Here is a 26,440-nt window from a genome sequence, read left to right on the forward strand (position 1 = left end):
AACACTGACGAAGCTGGACACCATACAGGACAAAGCAGCCCACTTGATTGGCACCACATCCACAAATATTCACTCCCTCCACCACCGACTCACATTAGCAGCCGCGTGTACCATCTACAAGATGCACTGCAGCAATTCACCAAAGCTCCTTAGACAGCACCTTCCAAACCCACAACCACTACCACTTAGAAGGACAAGGGCAGCAGATAGATGGGAACACCATCACCTAGAAGTTCCCCTCCAAGTCATTTACCATCCTGACTTGGAAATATCTTGCTGTTCCTTCACTGTGGCTGGGTCAAAATCCTGGAACTCCCTTCCTAACAGCACTGTGGGTGTACCTACACCACATGGACCGCAGCAATTCAAGAAGGCAGCTCACCACCAACTTCTGAAGGGCAATGAGGGATGGGGAATAAATGCTGGCCCAGCCAGTGAAGTTCACATCCTGTGAATGAAAAAAAAAAATCTTCCTTAATAACATTCTTATCAAAGGTATATTACACATCAGATTACCACAGTTGTTTTGTCCAACACTACATAGAGTTGCAGCATTTTCCCTTTCATTTCATTTTACAAGTCACTTTGTGCAACTAACCCCTTTAAATGCTCTGGCTTGATTGACAGAAGAACTACCCAAACAGACAACGACTCCACCCAGGCTCTGACTGTTAAGGTGCAGAGCTAGGCGAGGTTAGGGAAGAGTGTTAGGGAAGGCAGACGAACGAGAGGAATTAAAGAGGATAGAAGGTTGTAACGAGCAGTGGGCAGAGACATAACAAGAAAATGGCTTATTTGAAGACAGTTACAGCCGGTGAATACTTTGATAATCAGGACAATTCCACATTGGCTCTACCGCCGCCCGGGAAGTTGAGCACCCTGGCCCGAGTGGACAGTGAGAAGAGAGTCTGTACTCAAGTGCGGATGGTGATGCAGAACAAGAGAAATCAGCAGAAGTCCATTAAAAAAGGTACGGGACCCACTCTCCGCTTTTCCTCCCGCTCACTTCGACACAACAGTTCTATTCTCTGTACAAATATCATTAAGAAACAAATCAGAAATATTGCGTTTTTCACAATCTTATATTTGCAATTAATATGTGATAGCGACTAATATTTGAGTATCATTACAAAGCTGCTTTGTTGTTGCATTAATTAATATGAGCTCATTACTATCTTATATGATACATAAAATATATTGAACAACATTGCTAATGACAAAGTTATCACTTGGTGTTGAAATAATATTTTCATCTTTTAACCTCCTGAACTAATCATTACAATTTACCTATTGATCTATATTTCATTTTTGCATTTTGTCTCTTGATCAAATGTTGGCATGGTGTGAAGGTTCCTTGAGCTGAAGGCATGAGGCATGATTTATTTGAACTGAAATGACATACTTGATTCAAAATGACAGGCATATATAATTTTAGTTACATTTACCTTGTGTGTGTGTATATATAAAATACAGTATTACTGGTGATGCATATAATTTATAGAACAGGGTTGATTTGCTTTGTTCCTTTTTGTACAATTACCTCAATTTAGCCAAAACTGCCCAGTGCAATTATTAAACCCACTAGTGCCTTATTCTACAATTCTGGTTTGGGACATACTGCTAAAATTAACAGTAGATGAGTATTTTGGCAATGTTTTAAGCGATCTCAGACACAATGCAGAATGGTAGTTTGAATATTTTGTTATTGCATTATAACATGTTTTTTTTCTCTACTTCTGTCTGATTAGAATTATCAAATGACCAGTGGAACATGAACCAAAGAGACATTTTTGATTTTGGAAATACATTTCGAAATATGTCCATTAAGAACCAAGGGACTCAGAGGCGCAAGGTAATTTAAAAATACATTTCTTTGATCTTTGATAAGCTTTTGTAATCTGTAATACGGTGATGTAAAATCAGATTAATATTTTGTTATAGCTGGTTGTGAAATTTTGTCTAATAGGTTGCCGCCCATGTCTGTATTCAGATAAGTAGATTCTACAATGTAATTTTTAATCACATTTCCAGCAATGTTGCTAAAATTTTACTGATTTATTATCCTTGAAAGAATGGGAATAAAATACAATTATTCTTGGCAGTACATTTTCATTTGCACTGTGCATCAAAATTCTGTACCATTTAGCAAAATTTGAAATAGAATTAAATTCAAATATCATTCAGATTAATTTCTGTTTAACAATGCAAATTCTTGGAGAAAAGCAAGTGCGAAAGGGAGAACTATTATGACAAAAAGGAAAAGACCCAAAAAGTTAATGTTGTATGTACTTATTAGTCCATGGGATGCATATTCATTAGTTCACAAGATGTGGGTGATGCTGGTAAAACTCTGACCCGAGAAGATATGGTATGCTGTCTTGAACCACTGCAATCTTTGTGGCAAAGGTAGTAGGAAAATAATTAACATTTTCGTAGTAACGTTTTGAACATAGTAACTCTTGCTTTTAGGCAAGGACAACAGCTAATTAGTACAAAGCAAGATCTCACACAGAACCATGAGATGCACAAACGGCTAATTTTTTTCTTTTGGTGCTGTTTGTGGACGGAATGTTGACCAGAATTCAGAGACAGTTCCCAGCCTGTTCCAACAGTGCAGTGGGAGATATCCAACAGGCACTTGGAGGGTTGGTTTAGCATTTTTTTTTACAAAGGTGGAAACTTTGATAATGCTGCAGTTATCCTCCAGAACTGAACCGATGCATCAAACTTGATTATGTATCAAAGTTCTGGAAGGAGGGCTGAAACCTACACTGCTACCAATTGCATGTAAGTTAATACTTGGCCCTAGAATTTCTTCTGTGTTGTTCCTTTGCTGCTGCTGTAGCCTTGCTGGAGTGCAACATAAACCGCACTCACAAATGTATCTTGACAATCCTACCTCTTCCCCCACCCCACCTGTCTCCTCATTCATGGCTGTGTCAACTGAATAAATCCCTCCACCTCTCTATCTCCCTCTTCTTTAGGACACTCCTTAGAATGTTCTTGAACAGGTCTTCAGCGACTCTTCCTAGTATCTCCTTCTTTCACTGAGTGTCCATTTTTTGATTCCACCTCTGAGGAACTTAGGAAGTATACCTATAGAAATGGTGCAATATAAATGCAAGTCATTGTAGTAACTCCACTTATTTTTGAGGGAAAAAAACACTCTTCTTGTATTATTTTATTGAAATTATTTAATTCAAGCTGCTGTTTAAGCTGAATGTTTATCACACCAAAAAAATCTTTGAAATAATAAGTTATAATGCAACTGATTTAAGCTGTTTGAATTATTCAAGACCGCTGGGAACATAAGGTTAACTTTTCAAGTATAATTACCATTGTTTTGGGGCAAAGACAACTGCCAATTTATACAAAGTTATATCTCTTAAATGATCATGAGATGAATGACAGCTAATTTGTTTTGTTGGTTTTGCTTGTGGGAGAAATGTTAGCCAGTACACAGAGACACTTCCCAGTATCTATACCAATAGTGCATGGAATCTTTAGCATCCACCAGGGAACAAACAAATAGAGGATTGGGTTAAAATCTTTTTCTGAAGATGGAAATGTTGGCAGTGCTGCAGCCATCTTCTGGAACTGAACTGATGAGCTAACCTAGATTATGCATCAAAATTGCTGTAATGATATTCAAGTACAATGCTTTCAAGATGCAAATCAAAAATGGAATAGAATCCCTGGACTGAATAAAAATTGTTCTTTTTTCAGTTTTGAATAACAAGTTTTTTAAAAAAAATATCCTTTTTGAAGTTGGTGATCACAGTTATTAGTATTATCATTGCTTGGTTCAATTAGCCATGCTGCGAAACAAATAATTATTATGAATTACAGTCCACCAATCTGTAAATGTAAAACAGTATTTATTCCTTTTACAAATATTTGACTACGCTGCTTGTTAATTTATAATAATCTCTAGTTCTGATTTTTGTTGTTGGCATTTCTGGCTCCACCATATAAAGCTTATTTCCTTAGCCTAAACCGTATGTCATGTTAATTTTTTAAAATCAAAAATGGCATGTTATTAATATTGTAATATGGCAATAGCATTTGGAATTAAGATTTCTACAAGTAAATTCACATGTGTTGCACTAAAAACTACACAACATGTTTTGTGACCAATTAATAAGCCAATACACAATGTGAACAAACATTTCAGAATTGCCATCTGTAATAAAATATGACTCGGATTGATTATTCCAATGATATTACCTTGACATTAAACACATGCTACTTATTTCTATTAGGAATCAGAATATCAGTGCATAAAGTATATGTTTTATATCTTCATGGGCAGAATTTTCTGGATGGCGGGGGCGGGGGGTGGAGCAGGGGCAGGCGTGGACCTGATCGCCACTCGCAGTTGGATCTGTGCTGCTATTTTACGTGGGCAGGCCAATTAAGGCCTGCCCAGCGTATTTCATGACTCCTATACATAGTGGGAGTGGGCGGGCGGCGGTGGCGGGCGCACTCAGCCCGCCGGGTACAATGGCGACCTGGTAGTCTGTACAGAGGAAGGTCTGGCAGCCTTGCAAAGGCTGCTCGCAATGGTTGGGCGAAGGGCTCTGCAGAGGGGCAGTGGAGGTGATGCAAGGCCATCGGGGCAGGCCAGGCTGGAGGGTAGTCCATCGGAGCAGGTCAAACCGGACGGGAGGGCGGGGAGCCAATGTGCCCCACGTTCTTCTGATGACTGTGTTGCTGCCCTCCTCGAGGAGGTGGCAGCACGGTGGGAGGTGCTGGTTCCCCAGGACAGGAGGCGGAGGCCCCCCAACATAAAACGTGCCTGGGAGGAGGTGGTGAGCTCCTGCGACGTGGTGCGGCGCACCTGGATCCAGTGTTGCAAGCGCTTCAGTGACTTGTTGCGCTCAGGAAGGGTGAGTACAATGTTGGCATTGGTCATTTAACCCAGCAGGTCAGCTTACTCCCCTGCTGCCGCACCCCCCCATCCCCAAGTCTGAGTGTAGTGACTGCATTGAATCATGGACGGTATTTGTCCTTTGCTGGGTGGGCCAGCAGATATTGCCCATGCCGAGGTCAGCCTGAGATGGTGGTGAAGAGATGGGTTCTGCACCCGCAGCATGTGGTACACTGAGACCCACATGACTGTTTTAGGGGCAGCCTGTAGGAGTTGCATCTAAGCTGTGCTTAACTGCAGGACATGTCCAAGTCAGGGTGATGACATGCTGGGAGGAGAGCTTCAAAGTGGCGTGGCAACGAACCATCTGCTGCGCTTTGCGCTCCACGTGCTTGCGCCTCCTTGCTATGTTAGGATATACCGTGTGGTGCCGAATGTGATGTCAGAAGCATGTGGCCAAGGGGTGTGTGGGGGGGTGGGGAATAGGCCTAGCATCTTTGTGTGAGTGATCAGCAGCAGCGGGGTGAGGAGGCACTGGGGCCCCGATATGTCCCACTCTGGTTGGGGTGGGCCGTACACCAAGAGATTTGTACAATTTGCACAAATCAATGCTCTTCTCTCATTTCCAGGAGAAGAATGTACATAATGCAGCAGAGCATGTGAGGACTGGTGGTGGCCAGGTGCAATTAGCCATTCTCAGCCGGTTTGAGCAGGAGGCCCTGGATCTGGAGAGGCGTCATGCGCCCAGGTCCACTGGTGTCAGTGAGGCAGGGGTGCCATTGCCAAGAACGTATGCCCAGCTGTGAGGTCAGCATTGTTCTCCCAACAGCCATAGCAGTGCTGAATGCTAAGTGATTTAATTTTGCAACATTGCCCATTGCTTATGGGAGGATGAATGCATAATGATCCGGGGGATAGGGATGCACTTTGTCATTGTCTCCAAGTTAATTGATCCACTGTCCTTGTTCTTCCTTTCAGCATCAGTGGAGCAGGGCCGGGAGGAGGAGCAGCAGAGGCCCCCTCTCACACCTGAGGGCCCTGAAGTCTCACCAGTGTCACACCATCTCTGTCAGGCAGGCACCAGCGCAGATACTAGCACCTCAGTGGGAGTTAGAACATCGGCTAGTGTCTCGGGGCACATTGGTGAGGGCACTTCACAGTTGCTGGAGGAGCTGGCAGAGATCGAGTGTGCCCATGGTGCCAGCAGTCGGAGGACTGCAGGTGACCAGGCACATGCTCAGTTGGTGTCTGATGATGAGCCTCTGGAGTCGTCTGCGACGCAGCAGGGGCAAGAAACGCGGCTGAGTGTGTGGGAGCATCTGGGTCTCCATGATGGAGGAGTCTACACGGACGATTGTCAAAGCAATGAGCCACATGTCCGAGCGCCATGTGTCCTCCATGGAAAGAGTGGTGACTCTCGTGGAGAGGCTCCTCCCGGAGACCCATCAGAGCTTCCTGGGATGCGCTCTGACCAGCAAGCCCTTATATCGGCATTGGCCTCAGCTGGTCAGTGCCAGTGTGGGAGATGGCCTGGGCACCAAGTTTCCCAGCTCGATGCCCATCCATCCGCGGTGAGCAGGGAGGTCCAAAGTGACCTCACGTCGGCGTAGCAGCTGCCTGGCGTCTCTGCGGGCACCTCTCAGGGCGCTCCGGATGAGGGCGGCAGCTCCTGCCCCCCTCTGCCAGTGACCGTCTCATCCAGTGAGGCTGCAACGGGGGAGATTCCAGCTGTGGAACTGGCAGATCCCTCCCAGGTGGGACCAGCACAGGCTCCATGGGCCTGTGGATGACCGCCAAGGTCATCGAGGCCAACAGGACAGCAGAGTCAGCAGGCTGTCTCAGATGCCACTCTCAGCGATGGGACAGCACCAAGACGTAGCACCTGGAAACATAAACATAAGGCACCTTAGGCACACCACGGGCTTATCATTGGTACTTTTATGTTGGCCCGAGATGAGGTCTTTATGATTTGCTTTGAATTGGAACACCATTGTCATTTTTTTGGCTTAAGTTTCTTTGCTTGTGAAATTATATTTAGACATGTCACCATGGCTGAGGGTGCCTCTTTCCTTCTGCATGTGGATGGTTTCCAAAAATGTTAGGAGTGCTTTGTAGGACATTCAGCTTTATTAACAAGGCCCTTAGTTACTGTTCCTAACCTGGCAGATTTGGCACTTAGATATCGAGTATGTAGCCTACAGCCCAGGCTTGTCCTGGAGGTCCATCTGTGTTGTGCTAGCTGAAGGTTCGTTGGATTAAAGCCTCTCGGGTGTCCCTGCCTCCCTGGAGTATGCCCGGATTAGTGTCCATCCCCTCAGCATTTCCCTGTGCATGCTCATCCTCGGACTCACTGTTGGACTCATCGTGTGCAGGCGCAGCCACAGCGTTGACGTCTTCATTGTCCACTGCGTCCCCCCTTTCCAGCGCAAGATTGTGGGGAGCGGAGCATGCAACCACTATCACCGACACACGATCTGGGGGGTACTGGAGTGCACCCCCTGAGCGGTCCAGGCATAGGAAGCGCATCTTGAGAAGACCGATGGTTCTCTCCACCACAGCCCTTGTGGAGGCGTGGCTCCTATTGTACCGCTGCTCAGCTTCTGTTCTTGGATGGCGGAGAGGCTTCATGAGCCACCTTCTGAGGGGATAGCCCTTGTCACCCAGCAGCCATCCATCCAGCTGGGCTGGAGCACTGAAGAGCCCCGGCACCTGGGAGTGTCTGAGGATGTAGGCGTTGTGGGAGCAGCCTGGGTACCTTGCACAGACTTGTAGAATCAGCATCCTGTGGTCACACACTATCTGCATGTTCATGGAGTGGAAGCCCTTCCTGTTGATGAAGGCACCGGATTCACCAGCTGGCGCCTTGATGGCCACATGTGTGCAGTCTATTGCACCCTGGACACGGGGGAAGCCAGCAATGGCCGCGAAGCCTCTGGCTCGCTGTGTCTGACTTGCCTGGTTCCAAGAGTAGTGGATGAAGGTCAATGCACGCCTGAACAGAGCATCTGTGACCTGCTTGACACAAGTGTGTACAGCTGACTGGGAGACACTGCAAAGATCACCCACTGACCCCTGGAAGGAGCCAGAGGCATAGAAGTTGAGGGCATCTGTGACCTTTAGAGTCACTGGCATGGGGTGTCCACCCACACAGTTAGCAGACATCTCAGGCCCAATCATCTGACAGATATAGTTGACTGTCTCCCTTGAGAGACAGAGCCTCCTTCGGCTTTGCACCTCAGACATATTGAGGTAGCTGCTTTGCCGCCTGTATACCCTGGCAGCAGGATAGTAGCATCTTCTGCGGCCCCTTCCGCCTTGGTCCACCTCTTCGCCCTGCACCCCTCGTGCCTGGCCCAGTCCTCCCAACGGTGGCCCCCTTGGAGGCTGAATGTGCACTCCTGGCCTCCTCCCCCTTTAGCCCTCCCTTCGTCCTAAGAGAAGGTGCCTCCAGTGGAGAGTTCAGCTCCCATTCCCAGGCTGTGGGAAGGCTTCCTGAAACCTGCAGGCCCAAAAAAGATTCCTCACTGCAGAGTGCTAACTTGAAGACCAAGAGTCCAGACAAAGCAACTGGAATGTGTTTTAAAGTACTGCAGATCACACAGGCAAGTTTCAATAACTTTGAAAAATCAATACTTGAGAGAGCACATTCGCGACCCCAGTGAACCCTCTTGTCCCGCCCGTGGATGAGGTTAATACAAATGTGCCCTAACTGCCTGCCACTTGTGCCCGTGCACTGACCTGAAGATTGCACGGGCGCCGGAAAATCAGCATTGATTGATGAGCCAAGGGCCTTAAGTGACCCGTTAATTAATGGCAAACGCGCAGCGGATATCATCGCGTGCCCGCCCAGCCAAATATCGCAATGGCTCGCGGTGGCGTCGGGATGCTCGCCTGATGTCATTGCGCGTCATTTTACGCGCAGACACGTGGCGCCCACCCCCACATGCCAACGGGAAAATTCTGCCCCATAAATTTAGCAGCTATGATTTATCATTGAATACAAAAGCACATTAAAGGTTTTTATTTAAGGCTGCTAAAACTATCATTTAAAATGTATACGATGGTCTTTGGTGAATAACAAATTAAAGGTGGTAATCTTATGTCTAAAGGATATGAGGACAAGAAGGCTAACTGTTTTTGTTCATTAATTTTAGCTATTGATGGTAAAACATTTTTTATTGTCTAGAATCACTGATTCAGATATAGTAAGTTAAACTTGGCCATTATAAATTTAAATATCTAGTAACAGATGGGAATCTGCAGCAATAGAGTAACAATTCTGCATTTCTTTTAAGTGTTCAACAGCAATTACTAATGGTTTTCCATGTTTTGAAACGGTGCTATTTAGTTACTGTAATTTAATTTAAGATCATTACTGAACTTCTATGAAAAACATAATTTGTCAGATTCTCATGGGTAGCTAAATGTTTTCATATGTGGGCTACGGCTACAACCTCTTACAAAAAGTAAAAGTAATTCAGGACAAGATTGCCTAGGTTTATTCCACCCTCCCCTACATCACTACAAATTGTCCTGGAGTGTTACCTGACTTTTGGGTGGGATGGAGTGTATTTATTGCATTACTTACATTATCACAATTGTGTGGAGCATCCGAGAGGGTATTACCCTGTCCAGAATTGTTCATAAAATGTGATACATTTGAAACGAACGGCCTTTTTATACAGTGAGTTAAATAGACATCTATAGAAATTACTGAAAGAAACTTATGACTTTAAATATTTAAATACTCAGAAAGCAGTAAAGTGAGAACTTGAAAAATTGAGATGCCCCGAAGTGCATCGTATCCCATGAATTACATAGAACCATTGCTTTGTGCACACAATGTGTTGTGTACACCACCACCGTCCCTAGTGGTCTTGTCAAGATCTGTCCTTTACATGTGTTCTCCTATCCTCCAACATGGATGGCTTCTTGTTCTGCTTTCCTCCAGATCGTCATCATTTGGGTGTATGATGACATTCTATGTTTAGAAGTTTGTGAGGAAAAAGTGGATCAAAATTAATACTGGACCATTGATCTGGTCATGTAGATACATCCCAGTTCATGGTGTGTTGAGAAGATCTGTTGGTTGAAGGTTGGGCTTGGAAGACTTTTGGTTTAAACCTAGCAGAGTTCAAGCAACTTTTTATCTGTTTGCGGTGGAATTAAGTACTAAGTCTTATGGAGAAATGTGTGAAAATGCAGGAACTCGGCTTTCCACGCAATTTAAGTATCTTCTGAAAGTTTAGCAGTGGAAATGGGCAGCAGAACCATACCCTATCAACATTTTAAAAACAGTGAAGGAAGACCTCTGTGTAAAAGCTGTCACATTACCACATACCTATTTTGCAAGTTATTTCAAAATCCTCTCCAGCAATTCTGGATAGGATATAATAATCACATTTTAATTTCTATTATTTACCCTGGATCTGTAATTTTTCCCTGTGTCAAATGAGCCTTAACTTTAATCATTACAACCTTTGGAGGGTTAATATTGCAAAGTATTAACTAAATATTAATGAGGCATATTGTCACAACTAATAGAATAGGCTTCCATAAAACAAAACATTATAAACAAAAAACCTTATTACGTGGATAAGAGTAGACTGTTTTGGTAATTTGAATGGCATGAAATTCAGAATATAATTTAAATATTGGGCAAAGCTTTTATCTGGCAGTTTGACTAAAAAGAACAGTTCTGCATGGATCTGAAACATGGCCTATACAATTTGCATAAATGTCTCAGTTTCAGAATCACAGAATCCAATATTTGAAATGCTGTTTGACCCCAAATTTTGGAAGATACCTCCAACCCACAGCATGTCAAAGAAAATCTTTATTCCCCTTTAAATCATTTCAACTCGACAAGCTGGATCATACTAATCAGATTGTATGGAAACTTCTCTCTTGATCACACTAATAGATTTAACCAAACTAGTCATTTCTTGTTCAAGGCAAATGGTTAGATTATTCCTATGCACTATCCATTGTTCTCTGTCTTCCTTTTTGTGGATTATATTCATACAGTTTTCCCACTGCTGAAAACACCTTTAAAATATGAAAGTTCAAGTTCAGTTTAGTAGCAATAGAGAATAGCTCTAGTCTGGATTATCATGTGGGTTTTATTTCTGTCATGAACTTTATACATTGAATATTGTAGGTTTGGTATTACCTTATGCTAGACACTGAGGGATGCACTTTGTCTATTCTGCTTCATGTAGCTTGTTATTATCCCAGAATATTCCATTATGACAACATGTGCAGACTGGCTTTGTACCTGATGCCTAAATACAAATTACTCATGCAAAAACTGAACTTGCTTTTCTAATACCATTACAAGGAGCCTACACAGACGCTGTAGTTAACTTGCACCTGGAAATGACTACGTAATGACAGCCAAAGTTAGCTTTCAAGATTTGCCAAATGGTGGAATTGCGTGTAATTGCTCATACATTACTCTTCTTGGCTTTTTTTGGGAAAAAAATGAAGTAAAGTTGTGACCATTAACGATATGAAAGTGTTCAAAATATGAATTGCAAATATGTTTTAAAGTGAACTGAGCTGCAAACTGAGTCTAAAACAACTGCAATGAATGCCCAGTAAAGAAAATTATGGGTTTGAAATGCTTTAGTCATCGATCCCTTTTCCAGGACTGTAAGAGGTTCAGAGATCAGACAATACAATTTTGGACAGGGAGACACTTGATGTAGTGATATTAAGACAATTTGTTAAGCAGCAAAAGTTATAATTAACAAAGAAGACAGTCGATATCCTAGAGTTTAAATGGTTCTTGCTTCCACTGACTCTAGCGGCTTATGACTTCTGTTGTTCTTTCTCTCCCACTATCTTTAAATCTTTGTAAAAACGTTTTGAGTCCTTGCTTTTGTACCCAAGTCCTGAGAAGTGTTCATGACCCAAACATAAACAATCCATCCATACGTATGGTTCTAATTAACTCAAGCCACGCAGGCAGTACTCACACACCTATAATTAACCCTTCATCTGCCAGGAACTGGTACAAAATATTCAGACAAAGTATTAAAAAAATACAGGAAGTAAAACGTTTACATTTCCTACAGTGCTGTGACTTTTAAAAACAAGAGCATCTTAAACATTATTTGTTATCAAAGCTGTCACAGTTGAAATTGAAAAACAGCTATATTTTGATTATACTTACATATTATACAGTGCCATTAATTCTCATATTTTCACACATGAAGCATACATGGGTCTTCACAATGTCTTTCAGAAACATCTTAAAGCACTGCACATTACATAGGGTAGTTCACTGTTACATGGGAAAACATGGTAGCCATTTTTCACACTGCAAGTTCACAAATAGTAATGAAATACATGACTAGTTGGCTGAGGGAAGATTGCCTAGGACAGGAGAACTCCCTGCTCTTTAAATAGCGCCTTGGCAGTGAGTATCAGTGGGCTATTTGACTGTGGTTGCATCAAAACTGAGTCAGATCCTTTTCAGAACAAAAACAAAAATACCTGGAAAAACTCAGCAGGTCTGACAGCATCTGCGGAGAGGGGTACAGTTGATGTTTTGAGTTCGTATGACCCTTCAATCAGATTCTGATGAAGAGTCATACGGACTCGAAACGTCAACTGTATCCCTCTCCGCAGATGCTGTCAGACCTCCTGAGTTTTTCCAGGTATTTTTGTTTTTGCTCTAGATTTCCAGCATCCGCAGTATTTTGCTTTTATTTCAGATCTTTTTCAGATCTGCTCTATACATGCATACACCTCTGCCAGGAGTTGATGAATAGAAAGGAGATACAACATCTCTAGTTTCTAACAGAGAGAGAAAATTGATCTATCCAATGATAGCCAATCTGTAATTCAAGGCAGATTAAAATTATTTTCTCTGTATGAAAGGAGATATTCCTGGTTTTGCCAATGGAAGAAGCACTATGCCACTTTAAGTTTCCTGGTTGGAGAAGAAAAGCTCTGAGTGCATTGTGACTCTCAGTCATACTATACTTATTAATTGCACGTTTTGCCAAGATCAGCTTTCAAGACCTTGAGCTTAATGGAATCTCACAATATTCAATTACTACAAGTCTGGTTTGTTAATCATTGAGCTCTCCACAATTGGCAGCCATGCCTTCAGCTGCCAAGGCCCTAAACTCTGGAATTCCCTTTCTCTCTCTCTCCTTTTCTACCTCTTTCTCCTCAGTTAAGAAGCTCCTTTAAACCCACCTCTCTGACCAAGCTTTTAGATATCTGTCCTGTGGAGTGCCTTAGGATATTATAGGCACTATATAAACGGGGTTAGCAGTGGTAGTAGCAGTAGTAGTAGTTGTTATTATTGTTGACAACTAAATACTATCCAACCAGAAGTATCAACTTTGGCCAACACTTTCCAGACAATGTAGCAGCTACTTCTTGACTCATTATTGGAAATATCTCCTTTTAATGTTACAGTCTTGCTACAATCTTGCATTTAGAGAAACATTTGGAAGAGCAGATATGAATAATTGACTTCATATTATTGTATTAATATCTAATTTCCATTTTTGGAAAATAATATTAACCCATGAAGGAACAAACATAGAAGAAACATGAACAGGCTTGCTTATTTTGATTATATACTGACAAGCTTGAAACCTTGTTCCGTTTACTTGTCTGAATTAAGACTATTACTGTACTGGTTTGCTTCTTAACTGTCTCATATTTATATTTCCAATCAGCTCAAAAATGTTAATGAAGACAGTTTTGACACTGACATCCCTAATGTTTTTAAGCTTTACAGGTGGCGTATTCACACACCAACAGGATAAAAAACGTGTCCCTTTTAACTATCCCACACCTATTCTCCACCCAGTTTTTGGGTGTGTGTAATGTTTTGTTAGGTTAGGAATGTGATCAGGCTTCCATTGTTAAGAAACTAGTTTTGCAACAAGACATCTGAATACAAATAATGCTCATGTCTAGCTTCAAACTGCAGCTTCTACCCTTGCCTGAAGAAAAATGAGTTTGCAGCCTGTCAAAAGATTCTTTCATGGAATTATAAAATACATGATATTCAGCAAGGAACGAGGCCTTTCGGTCCATCACAATTGCACCACTTCTTTAGTAACATAGAAACATAGAAAATAGGAGCAGGAGTATGTCATTCGGTCCTTCGAGCCTGCTCTGCCATTCAATATGATCATGGCTGATCCTCTATCTCAACAGCATACTCCTGCACTCTCCCCATACCCCTTGGTGCTTTTAGAGTGCAGAAATCTATCTATTTCCTTCTTAAATATATTCAGTGACTTGGCCTCCACAAACTTCTGTGGTAGAGAATTCCACAGGCTCACCACCCTCTGAGTGAAGAAGTTTCTCCTCATCTCAGTCCTGTGGTCTACCCTGTATCCTGAGACTGTGACCCATTGTTCTAGACCGCCAGCCTGAGGAAATATCGTCCCTGCATCCAGTCTGTCCGTCCCTGTCAGAATTTTATATGTTTCGATAAGATTTCCTCCCATTCTTCTAAACTCCAGTGAGTACAGACCTAGTTGGCCCAATCTGTCCTCATACGACAATCCTGCCATGCCATTAATCAGCCTGGTGAACCTTTGCTGCATTCCCGCTATGGCAGGTATATCCTTTCTTAGGTAAGGAGACCAAAACTGCACACAATACTCATGGTGTGCAATACTCCAGGTCTTTCAAAGAGCATTCCATTTGTCCCACTTTCCCCATGGCCAGAATATTGCCGTCGGCGTGGGGAAGAGGGCCCGACACGCTAACACGTAAAATGACGTGCGATGATGTCAGGCGTGCATCCCAACGTCATCGCCCGTCATTCCGATATTTTGTTCGGTGGGTGCGCACCGGAGGCTGCTGCGCGCCCGCCGAACTGTCAATGGCCTATTAGGGCCATTAAGAAAGCAATTAAAATCGTTTTAAAAAAGCAATTAAAGTCATTAACAACACTGCCCATCCAACTTTAAGGTTGGCAGGCAGGCGAAGAGCCCAAGCGGCCTTCGTGTTTTTCAGGAAATCCATGGGCGGGATGAGGTTTCCTGAAGGTTTAATAAAATAAATAAATACATTATGCTAAATTGACAAACATGTCCCAGCTCATGTGACACTGTCACATGAGGGACATGTCTAAATAATTTTTCATTTTATTTATAACACAGTTTCATTGTGCACTTAATCTGCCTAAAGCAGCTCCATGCCTCAGGGAGATTGCTGCGCTCTAACGCGCATGCGCGAAAGAGCGCAGGCCCGACTCTCCCTCCTCCCCCCACCCGCACAGGTAGCGCTGAGCACTGTGGAACGCGATTTACGCTGGGCGGGCCTTCCCACATAAAATGGTGGCGCGCAGCCAATCGCGGGCGGTGATCGGCTCCGCGCCCGCTCCCGCCCAGCCCGCCTGACCTAGGTAAGATTCAGCCCCATATTCCTGCAGCTTTTTCTCCTTCCAGCATTTATCCAAATCCGATTTGAAGGCTGCTACTTTTCTAGAATGTCTTCAATCAGCCACAAAAGTTTGACTGATTACTGGAAACCTTGTATGAAGAATAATGGATGTCTCCACCAATTTCTACCAAAGTTACAGAGGTGGATTACGAGAACCCTTGGGAAAATTCCTGGTGGTCGCCCCCAAGGAAGTTATTTTAAATAAGTTTGATCAAATTCAAAAAAGAAATGCAGTCAATTTCACTTTCAGCTGACAAACAATAAATGCTCTATCTCTGCGGTAGCCTTCATGACTCTGAGTCAGAAGGTTGTGGGTTCAGCCTCACTTGAGATGTGAGGACATAATTTAGTCTAGCACTTCAACACAGCACTGAGGTCAGCGCTGCACTGTTTTTTTGCAAACTGATGCCTCATCAGTTTGTAAAAGATCCCATGGCACTATTCAAGGAAAAGCAGGGAAGGTCTAATGTGTTTCCCTACATTACAACAGTGACGCTCCATTGGCTGTACAATGCATTGGGATGCCTTGAGTCAAGTTAATTATTTATTCAAAATTTCACTAGTTTTATTTGTTTCTGACTCTGAACCATGATTGTATTCTCCCATTGACAAAAAAAATCCAGATTTTCTTATTAGTCATTTTCTCAAAGCAACTTGCTCCCTTCCTCAGTGCTCTGGTTGGAATAAGGCACTAAACAGTGACCCTTACTAGAAAGTGTATGAATGGAAATGTTGGCTATAGTCAAATAGTGCAACAACACACTCACTTATTTCAAAACTAAGCGGTCAGTATTCTCAATAATAACAGAAACTTTTGGCTAAGATCAAGTGTAGTGTTGCAGGGGCGACACCATGGTCCTGCCATGGCAAGGTCGGGATGGAAGGGCGAAAACCAATCGCAATCCGAATTCATACCGTGGGTTACCTATCACCGTCCGAGTCACGGTGAACCACAGCGACGAAGGAGGATCACCTATGGATCGGGGCTTCTTCACCAGGAGGATCCTGTTGAAGGCGTGCGGCTTCCAAGCTACGGAGATCTTCACCCTGCACGACTCCCGCAAAGGTGGTTATTTTGACGTCACGTTCAAGCAAGTGGCAGACTGCGTCCGGCTCCTGAGGGTGTTCGAGGAGAAGAGAGACCTGCCGGAGATGAAGATCCTGACGGCGGAGCCGCACTTTTCTCTGCCGTTGCAACGGGAACGTGAGGTGATGGTGCATGTGTACAACCCCTTCGTCCCTGTCGCCGATGTGGTCACCTTCCTCACCAGGTACTTCGATAAGGTGGGGAGCGGCACTGAGATTCGAGACGACTTGGGGATCTGGACAGGCAAACGCCTGTTTAAGGTCACGCTAAAGACCGATGGTAAGGGAGCCATTTTCCACCCTCCTTCCAGTTTCGCTATCGGGGGAAACCGTGGCTACCTGGTCTACGCTGGGCAACCCAAGCATTGTCGCTCATGCGGCAAGGCTGGTCATGTGGCGGCCAACTGCAGCGCCTCCCTCTGCAAGATCTGCAAACAGGAAGGGCACCAGACAAAAGACTGCAAACAGGCCAAGTGCTGCAACCTGTGTGGCGAGGCAAGTCACCTCTACAGGACCTGCCCCAAACGCTGCCGTACTTACGCACAGGCAGCCAAAGCCGACCACGGGGAAGCAGAAGAAATGTTCCGTGTCACTCCAAACACCAAGGCCCCCAGGGAGCTCAACGGGACAAAGGAGGACACAGAGAGAGACAAGGTGGAGAAAGAGATTGAGGCAACAGAGAGCCAATCAACAGCACCACCCCCTGAACCTTCCAGTCCTCAGGACAGCGAATCAATGGAGGAGGAGGCAGCAGTGGAAAAGCAGCAGGGGGAGTGGCGGACGGTGAAGAACAAGAAAAGTAAGAGGGAGCGAAGAAGAAGCAAAGGCGTTTCCCAGAGAAGCGGCAAGAGGCGTCTCCCATCCGACACGGATGACAAGGGCAGCAGCTCTTCGGATGAGGAAGTGCCAGAGCGGCACCGACAGAAGAGGCGGCAAAGCTCCAGGGCGTTGGAGGACGAGACACCCGAGCTCCAGAAAATTGGAGACAACAAGGAGACCAGCGCACCCCAACTTTGCCTGCAACCTGAGGAGGCCAGTGCACCACAGCCCCTGGAATCTGGGAGCAGTGAGGCAATCATCGCACCCCAGCTCCAGGAAGCCGGGAACAGCAACCCCCCAGAGGGGGTGAGTTTTGGAGAAGCTTCTCCAGCAAAGGTCATCTCAAAACCCGCTTACTACGTGAACCTCCAGATGCCACTGGAGCAGAACACGGCCAAGGAGATCTACCTCAGCCCATCCAAAGTGAAGGAATTTGAGCTCACTACGGGTATGAAGGAGCAGACTAAAGGTCTGGGACTCTCAGAGACAGTGGGTTTGGTAGGAGAATAAATGCTTTAATATGGGTTTAAAGATTGTATCCATAAATGTGCGTAGCATTAAATCTACTACGCGATGTGTTGCGACCTTGGACTACCTAGCCAAGGTCAAAGCTGACCTGTTGTTTCTGCAGGAGTGTGCGATACCGCACCTCAGCTCCTACAGGCAATGGTCACGATGGTGGTCCCACGGGCCATCGATCTGGTCGGGCGGAAACGACTCTCGTTCCTCCGGCCTGGGTATTCTGCTGCGGGGAGGCAACTTCACCGTCTCCGAGGTCAAGGAGGTGGTGGGCGGGCGACTCCTGGTAGCAGACGTAATGTACAAGAACGCTCCACTCCGGTTAATTAACGTGTACGGCCCGGCACAAGGGGCTGAGCGGCTGGAGGTTTTTCAGCAGCTCCCACTGCTGCTGGCGACCTCCAGGCCGGTCATTCTGGGCGGGGACTTCAACTGCATCATCGATGCGGCTGGACGATCCGGCAGGGCCGGAAGCAGATTGGACGCTACGTCCAGATCCCTGATGGAAACAGTTAAGGATGCCAAGCTGCACGACGTCTTCAGCAACCCTGCAGACGGAGCGCAGCGTAGATACACCTGGTCGCGGCCAGACGGGTCCATTCGTTCCAGGATAGACTTCCTGTTTGTGTCCCGCGCATTCACAGTCAGATCCACCGAGGTCAAGCCGGTGTTCTTCTCTGACCACTGCCTCCTACTGGCGGACTGCCACTTGGAGGAAGACCTGAGGGTGGGCAGGGGGGCATGGAAGCTAAATGTGCAACTGCTGACCCCAGAGAACATTGAGGAGCTCAAGAGGGATTACAAAGGTTGGAGAACCGTGAAACCCCTCTTTGAGTCCCTGACACACTGGTGGGAAGTGATCAAGGGAAGCATCAAGAGGTTTTTCATCCTCAAAGGCACCCAGAAAGCTAGAAAGGAACAGAGGGAAATGTCCCGACTCCAGGAAAAGATGCAGAATCTGCTCCGGCTGCAGTCGATGGGGGTCGATGTCAAGGAGGAGCTCCAAGAGGTGAAGGGCCAGCAAGCCTCGCACTTTGCCTCGGAGGCCTCCAAGATCATCTTCCGTTCCAGAGTCCGCTCCGTGGAGCAGGATGAGACGTGCTCACGTTTCTTCTTCCAAAAGGTACACAGAGAGCGCTCTGTGATCAGCAGCCTGAAGGAAGAAGACGGCTCAGTAAAGTCATCACGGTCCGACATTCTGAGGATCAGCAAATCCTTTTATGCCGGACTGTATGACGTGAAGCCCACGGACAGCACGGCCTCCCAGTCCTTCCTGTCCTCTATCACGGAGGTCCTAGACCACAGTACGCGGGAGAGCCTAGACAAACCGCTAACCCCTGACGAACTGACTAAGGCCCTCGAGTCCTTCGAGAAGAGTAAAACCCCCGGAAGCGACGGCCTGCCGGCGGAGTTGTATTCGGCTCTGTGGGACTGGATCGGCCCAGACCTGCTAGAAGTGTACGAGAGTATGCTCCTGGCCGGCAGCATGTCAGAATCCATGAGGAAAGGCATCATCACCCTCATCTACAAGCAGAAGGGGGAAAGGGAGGAAATTAGAAATTGGCGACCCATTTCACTGTTGAATATGGACTATAAGATTCTGTCCAAGGTCATCGCCAACCGGGTCAAATCCGCTCTGGAATTGGTGATTCACCCTGACCAGACCTGCTCTGTGCCAGGCAGGAAGATCTCTGACAGCCTGGCGCTGCTCAGGGATACGATTGCCTATGTACAGGACAGGGGTGTGGATACCTGCCTCATCAGCTTGGATCAGGAGAAGGCCTTTGACAGAATATCGCACACCTACATGGGGGATGTGCTCTCCAAAATGGGGTTTGGGGAGGGAATTCGAAATTGGATCCAACTGCTCTACACTAACATCAGTAGCGCAGTCTCAATCAATGGGTGGGAAACAGATAGCTTTCCGATTAAATCTGGAGTCAGGCAGGGCTGCCCTCTCTCGCCTGTCCTTTTTGTGTGCTGCATAGAACCCTTTGCCGAGTCCATCAGGAAGGATCCGGGCATAAGAGGAGTGACGATCCCAGGCAGTGGAGGCACTCAGGTAAAAGCCTCCCTGTACATGGACGACGTCGCCGTCTTCTGCTCGGATCCGCTGTCGGTGCGCAGACTGATGCACGTCTGCGACCAGTTCGAACTGGCCTCGGGAGCCAAGGTAAATCGTGGGAAGAGCGAGGCCATGTTCTTTGGGAAGTGGGCTGACCGATCCTTTGTCCCCTTCACTGTCAGGGCTGACGGCCTGAAGGTGCTGGGGATATGGTTCGGAGGGACCGGGGCATGCGTTAGAAACTGGAAGGAGCGAGTGGCTATGGTGAAAAGGAAACTGGGCATGTGGGAGCGACGCTCCCTCTCCATTGCGGGTAAGAACCTGGTCATCAGGTGTGAGGTACTCTCGCTGTTGCTGTACGTGGCGCAGGTCTGGCCCATTCCACACTCCTGCGCGATGGCGATCACTCGAGCCATCTTCCGCTTTATCTGGAGGTCGAAAATGGATCGTGTCTGCAGGGACGCGATGTACAAGCCTCTAGATAAAGGGGGAAAAAACGTGCCCAACATCGCCCTCATACTGATGGCCACCTTTGTGTGCGGCTGCATCAAGCGGTGCGTAGACCCTCAGTACGCAAACACCAAGTGTCACTACGTGCTGAGGTTCTACCTGTCCCCGGTGTTGCGAAGGATGGGTCTGGCCACGCTGCCGCGGAACGCTCCAAGTAGTTGGACCGTGCCGTACCACCTGTCCCTGGTGGAAAAATTTATGCAGAAAAACACCTTTGACCACAAGTCCATCAGGCAGTGGTCAGCACGTAACGTCCTAGAGGCCCTGAGGGATAAGGAGAGGGTGGACCCTGTGGGATGGTTCCCCGAGCAGACTGTCAAAGTCATTTGGCAGAATGCCTCATCGCCAGAACTTTCCAACAAGCACCAAGACGTAGCTTGGCTGGTGGTGAGAAAGGCCCTCCCCGTCAGATCCTTCCTGCACGCCAGGAGTCTCACCCCCTCTGCACGATGCCCTCGAGGTGGCTGTGGTGGGGAAGAGACCGTTGTTCACCTCCTTGTGGATTGTGCCTTTGCAAAGAAAGTCTGGAGAGAGATGCAGTGGTTGCTGTCGAGGTTCATCCCGAGCAGTTCTGTGACACAGGACTCTGTGCTCTACGGGCTGTTCCCAGGGACACACACCGAGACAAACATCAACTGCAGCTGGAGGATCATCAACTCGGTGAAAGACGCGCTTTGGTCTGCCCGAAACTTGTTGGTCTTCCAGCACAAAGATTTGTCCCCGACCGATTGTTGCGGACTGGCACAATCCAAAGTCCAGGACTACGTGCTGAGGGACGCACTAAAGCTTGGGGCAGCTGCCGCAAAGGCGCAATGGGGAAGGGTCGCTGTCTAAGACCTTTCTACCACAGCGCACCGAGAGACTGGGAACTGTTTAGAGCCCCTCGGGCTGTACAGATCAAAATGAAAGGCTGTAAATGACTGTAATATTGTTTGTACTGATGCACCTGGTGATACATTTTGTAAAAGTTTAACCTGGATTGTACCCTTGTAATGTTGTTTTTGAAATGGTTTTGAATGTGATTGAAGATTTTTATGAATAAAGTATATTTTTACAAAAAAAAAAAAAATAATAACAGAAGATAGAACATTGCCACTGCCATTTTATTTTTAGAAAGTACACAGTTGATAAATTCTCCTTTTTGTACTGTGTTTTGCCCAAGGCTGTGCTGTGCCACACCCTGTTTTGAAATTCTGTATCTCTTGATCAAATTTCAGGACAATTGCCAGAATAGTCATGTTGAGAAGATTGAATATTAACCTTTGGTATTCTCTGCATGGCATGCACATAATTTTATAAAGATAACACTGCCTACTATTAGAATGTTCAGTGATACAGGACTATTAACTAGGCAGTCATGAGTTTGAGTTCCAGGGCTAGCCAACTTTGGATAAATTCAGCATTTCCATTTGAATCAGCAGAGGGAATACTTATGTCGTAAGATGTGTTATAACATTGTAAATGCAACAACAACTTGCATTTATATCTAGTACTTTTAACATGGAACACCACAAGGCACTTCAAAGGAGCTTTATATAGCAAAATCAGATACTGAGTTACAGGAAATATTGGGGCAGACAACCGAAAGCTTGGTTAGGGAGGTAGGTTTTAAAGATCATTTCAAAAGTGAAAATAAAAGTAGAGAAGTGGAGAAACTTAAGGGGGGAATTCCAGAACTTAGGAACTTGGCAGCTAAAGGCACAGCCACCAAGGTGTATGGGAGCAATTAAAATTGGGGATGCTCAAGAGGCCTGGATTAGAAGAGTACAGATATCGCCAACGATTTTAGGATGCGAGAAATTATAGCAATAAGGACAGGAAGTCCTTGGAGGCATTTGAAATTCAAGATGAGAATTATAAAAGCAAGGTATGGCCTGGCTGGGACCCATTCTGTATCAGAGAGTGGTGATGGGTGAATGGGACTTGGTGCAAGTTAGGACATGGTCAGCAGAGGTTTGGATGCCCACAAATTTATGGAGGGGAGAAAGTTGGAGGCCAGCCTGGAGTACCTTAGAATAGCCAAGTCTGGAGGTAACAAAGGCATTGATGAGGGTTTCAACAGCGGATCAGCTGAGGCAGGGTTGGAGCCAAGTGACATTACAGATGTGGAAAAAGGCAGTCTTCATGATATGTATATGTGGTCAGAAGCTCATCTTTGCAACTTTGGTGTCATATTTTATGCAGTCTGGTCCGACCTTATGCAGTTGCGAGGGAGAGGGATTGAGATGATGGCTAGGGATGGAGTTTGTAATGGGGACAGAAGACAATGACTTTCTTCCCGTTATTTAGCTGGAGAAAATTTCTGCTCACCCTGGACTAGATTTCAGAAAAGCAGTCTGACAATTTAGAGGTTACAGAGAAGTAAAGAGGTGGTGGTAAGGTAGATCAGGGTGTCGTCAACTTTCATGTGAAAACTGTTATTGTGTTTTCAGATGATGTTGCCAAGGGGCAACACGTAGATGAGAAATTGATGAGGGCCAAGGATAGATCCTTGGGGCACCAGAGGTAACAATATGAAAGCTGTAAGAGATTCTCTAGCTATGATTAAATGGATATGAGTAGAACCAGTTGAGTGCAGTTTCACCCAGCTAGATGATAGTAGAGAGATGTTAGAGGAGGATGGTGTGGTCACCTGTGTCAAAAGTTGCAGACAGATGGAGGAGGGATAGATTACCTTTGTCACAGTCACAGAGGATGTCATGTGTACCTTTTTGATAAGGGTTATTTCGATACTGTGGCAGCGAGAGAAACCTGAATGGAGGGATTCAAACATGGAAATACAGGAAAGATAGGCAGGGTTTGGGAGGCAACTATATGCTCAAGGACTTTGGAGAGAAAAGGGAAGTTGGAGATGGGATGGTGGTATTGGAGGTTATTCTTTTTGAGGAGAGCAGTGATGATGACGGAATTGATGGAGAGATGGACAATACCTAAAGAGAGAATCGTTAACAATATTGGCTAACATGGGATCAGGAAGAGAACTTAAGAGGTCAGAAGCTTAGTTGGAATAGGGTCAAGGAAGTAGGTACTCAAGGACAAGATAAGCTCAGGGAGGACATGAGAGGAGATCGGAGAGAAAATAATGAATTAAGTGTTCAGAACTAGCGTAGGGAGATTTGATCTGGTGGGTAAGAGGAAGGGAGAGAAGTGGCAGAGGCAATTGATCAGATGGTCTCAAACTTAGAGACAAGGAAGTCCATAAACTCCTTGGACTTGTTAGAATAGTGAATAGTTTTGACAGATGGGAGCAGGACCTGATAACGCTTTGTGAGTTGGTGTGAATAGCTAAACTAGTCACCAGCCATATCCATTCACGTTTGTGTTCCTTGAACTTAAGGGAGCAGAGATAAGATTCATACCAGAGGGATGACTAGGATATGTGAGAGTCAAGGTTTTAGTGGGTCAAAGATGGGTTGAGGGTATGATTGAGAAGATTGGCTGCAGAATTGTCATCTGAGTGGCTAAACCAAAAGCTAGATGATTGGGATATTGAAAGTTCAGTTGTAAATGAGTTGAGGGATTTTTTTTTTCTAAGGGTGGATATCAGAAACAAGTAGGATTGAAAGAAGCAGTTGTGGTGAAGAATGATACAAGGAAATGATTGGAGTTGGCTTTATCTGTGATTGATATGAAAGGAGTAGTGAGGCAAGATGACAAGTCAAGTTGCTGGTCATGAGTACAGTTTGGGGAGTTTAATTAGAAGGAGAAATTAAATGGTGAAAGGAGGGCAGTGAACGAGGAGGACCAAGCGCATGATGAATTGAAATGGAGTTTGAAATCATCGAGGATGAGAAGTCTTCTTATGCAGAGATGAGGGAAGAAAGCAGTGAAGATAGCTTGTTGAGAATTTTTATGGTACTTAGGTGGGTAATAGAAAACAAGGATTATAAATGAGAGACGAGGGAGGTAGAACATGGTGAGCTACTTGAGGAGAAAGTGATAAGAGCCATACCAATGCTGCAGTGGTCTTGGCGGGACAGGTGGTGGAAGGCATAGGCAGACAGTGAGGGAAAGGTAAAATCATCCCTCAGACGGATTTCCGTTGAGCATGTGAGATCACTGCAGTTATCCATAATGAGCTTATAGATGCCAAGGACCCTGTGCCCATGTGAACAGACATTCTAAAGGGAGATGCGGCAAGGGATGGTGATAGTTGTTCCACCAGTCCACAAGGTTAGAACTGAGAGGGGTTAGTTGGATGGGGAAAGATTGGAATGATTAGCCCCCAGTGGACATTCTAGTTGGGTAGGCCTGTGAGACAGTAGGGCAGGGCATTTGGGGTTGCTGCTTGTATGAAGCAGCATCAAGCACCCCAAAAGGTCCTTCAGAGGATGTTGAGGGAGGTAAAGAGGGATATAGTAAGCTTTTCTGAGAGTCAGTCAAACCTGGGCCAGAGACAGGAGAGTGGGAACATTGAAGAGTATTGAAAGATTGGGATTGGGATTTGGAAGGGCAAAGTACCTGAGAGGGAGAAATGAAAGGATGCAGGACGACAGGAAAGAATGGTGTTGGAACAGGCAAAGAGAAAAGAAGTGTTTTCTTTTAAATAAAAGAGAAAAAAGTACAAATAGAAGTGATGGGCTTGGTCCAGAGCATCAGTTTTAATTGCTACTGTATTAGATGTGTTAATATTTCAATGCCCTGCCTAATGGATAAGCAATGGAACTAAAAAGGGAAGATCTCCCTTTAAATGTCTTAGCTTAAGGGATCACCTAACGATGCACATTTTTCAAAAAAACACAGGCAGAAACAGTCACACACCTAAAACAGAGCCTTCCCAATCTTTCGCCCATTAATTTGACATTTAATTAACATTTGGCAGACTCCATTATGGGTGTGTGATCATTAGATAGGGACATTCCTCTTTTACTCTGCCTTGGTGATCTCTTGAACCAAGTGTTGTTAGAGGAAAATCAGTCTTGATCTTTGCACAAATTTTAAATGTTTCCTATTTTTAATTTAATTTTCAGTTGACACTTAAAGCCATGTTGCATTAATGTTTTATTTTACCTTTATCAAGTTTCAAAGGTCATTACTGAAGTGGCTTTTCAACAAATTGCTATTTTTTTTTATTTTTTAAAGGACACTGAATTTCTTTCCCTGTGTGCGTGAATTAACTCGTCAGGCACTGGAGACAGCTAGAAATTGTTCTTCTTGTTAATGGAGCATGCAAGCATAAGTGTTTCCTTGATATACCTGAGACAGAAGAAGGAAGCTTATGATAAATGCCAGATTTATACTTCAGTAGAGAACTAAGCTGAATACAGGAAATATGGGGCGAGCTGGAAAAGGAACTAAGAGGCACACAGAGAATGAGCGGAATTTAATAGTGGTTATGGAGCGGTTATGATGGTGATGGGGGGGGATGGGGGTGGGTGCTAGTGGTGGGGTCAGGAGAATCAGGTGAGAGTACCTGCATCAGATTCCTGGCATCGGGAAAACTGCCCCCAATTAAGTTGGGGAGTGGAAGGGCTCAATGGGAGAATTCGCCCACTGGTGGCAGAATATCAATTAGGCTCATTAATTAGCCACTTGAGAACAATAATCCCTGGCCCACGGGAGTTTTATGGTGACTCAGGGATTTAATGGACCTTGCACTGTCCTCCCAGGCCTTGAAGACTACTCAGCAAACACTTGTCAGGTTTGCCTGCAGCCTTGAAGGCGGGGTCCCTCATTGTCAGGCACTCTATGCTTGATTGAGGGACCCAGCATCAGGAAGGGGGAGGGTATCTCCCTGCACTCCACTCTCCGGTGACCTTCTCTCCATGACCCCCATACCGCCCCATTCGCCTGTCTCCAGGGATACAGCGGTGATCTTCAGACTGGGCCTCGGAGCATTACCGGCAGCAGCCACCAATCCCAGTGGCGTTGCCGGCAGTAGAAAGCTGCCAACTTCTGGCCAGCAGCTCTCGGGGGGTGAGATTCCCACTCCACTGGGGGCTTGATTTCATAGAAGACCGAACATTGGCCAGTTAAGTGCCCAAGGGCACTTAAATAGTGCAGCGTGGAAGTAATGCTTGTCTCCCACCTGTTCTCCCAACTTGTCACTCAGACTAAATCCCGGCCAATTTATGGAAATAGGTTACTGGGTAACATAAAAAGTCATTTGTAAATATATAAGTAGTAAATGATAGTCAAAAGAA

At 45.4% G+C, this 26,440-nt stretch overlaps 1 protein-coding gene across 1 annotated transcript in view; it reads left to right on the plus strand.

The window, feature by feature from the left end:
* Positions 1-682: 682 nt before the first annotated feature.
* Positions 683-26,440, plus strand: part of LOC144683556 (plakophilin-1-like) — an 81,587-nt gene continuing 55,829 nt past the window's right edge. Inside the window, exons 1-2 of the mRNA XM_078546685.1 lie at positions 683-970; positions 1,749-1,852. Of these exons, the coding sequence (XP_078402811.1) occupies positions 787-970; positions 1,749-1,852 (288 nt within the window). The 5' untranslated portion in view covers positions 683-786. The remainder of the gene's footprint in view (positions 971-1,748; positions 1,853-26,440) is intronic.

The sequence above is a fragment of the Cetorhinus maximus genome, chromosome 8 (assembly GCF_964194155.1).
Source record: "Cetorhinus maximus chromosome 8, sCetMax3.hap1.1, whole genome shotgun sequence".
NCBI lineage: Eukaryota > Metazoa > Chordata > Chondrichthyes > Lamniformes > Cetorhinidae > Cetorhinus > Cetorhinus maximus.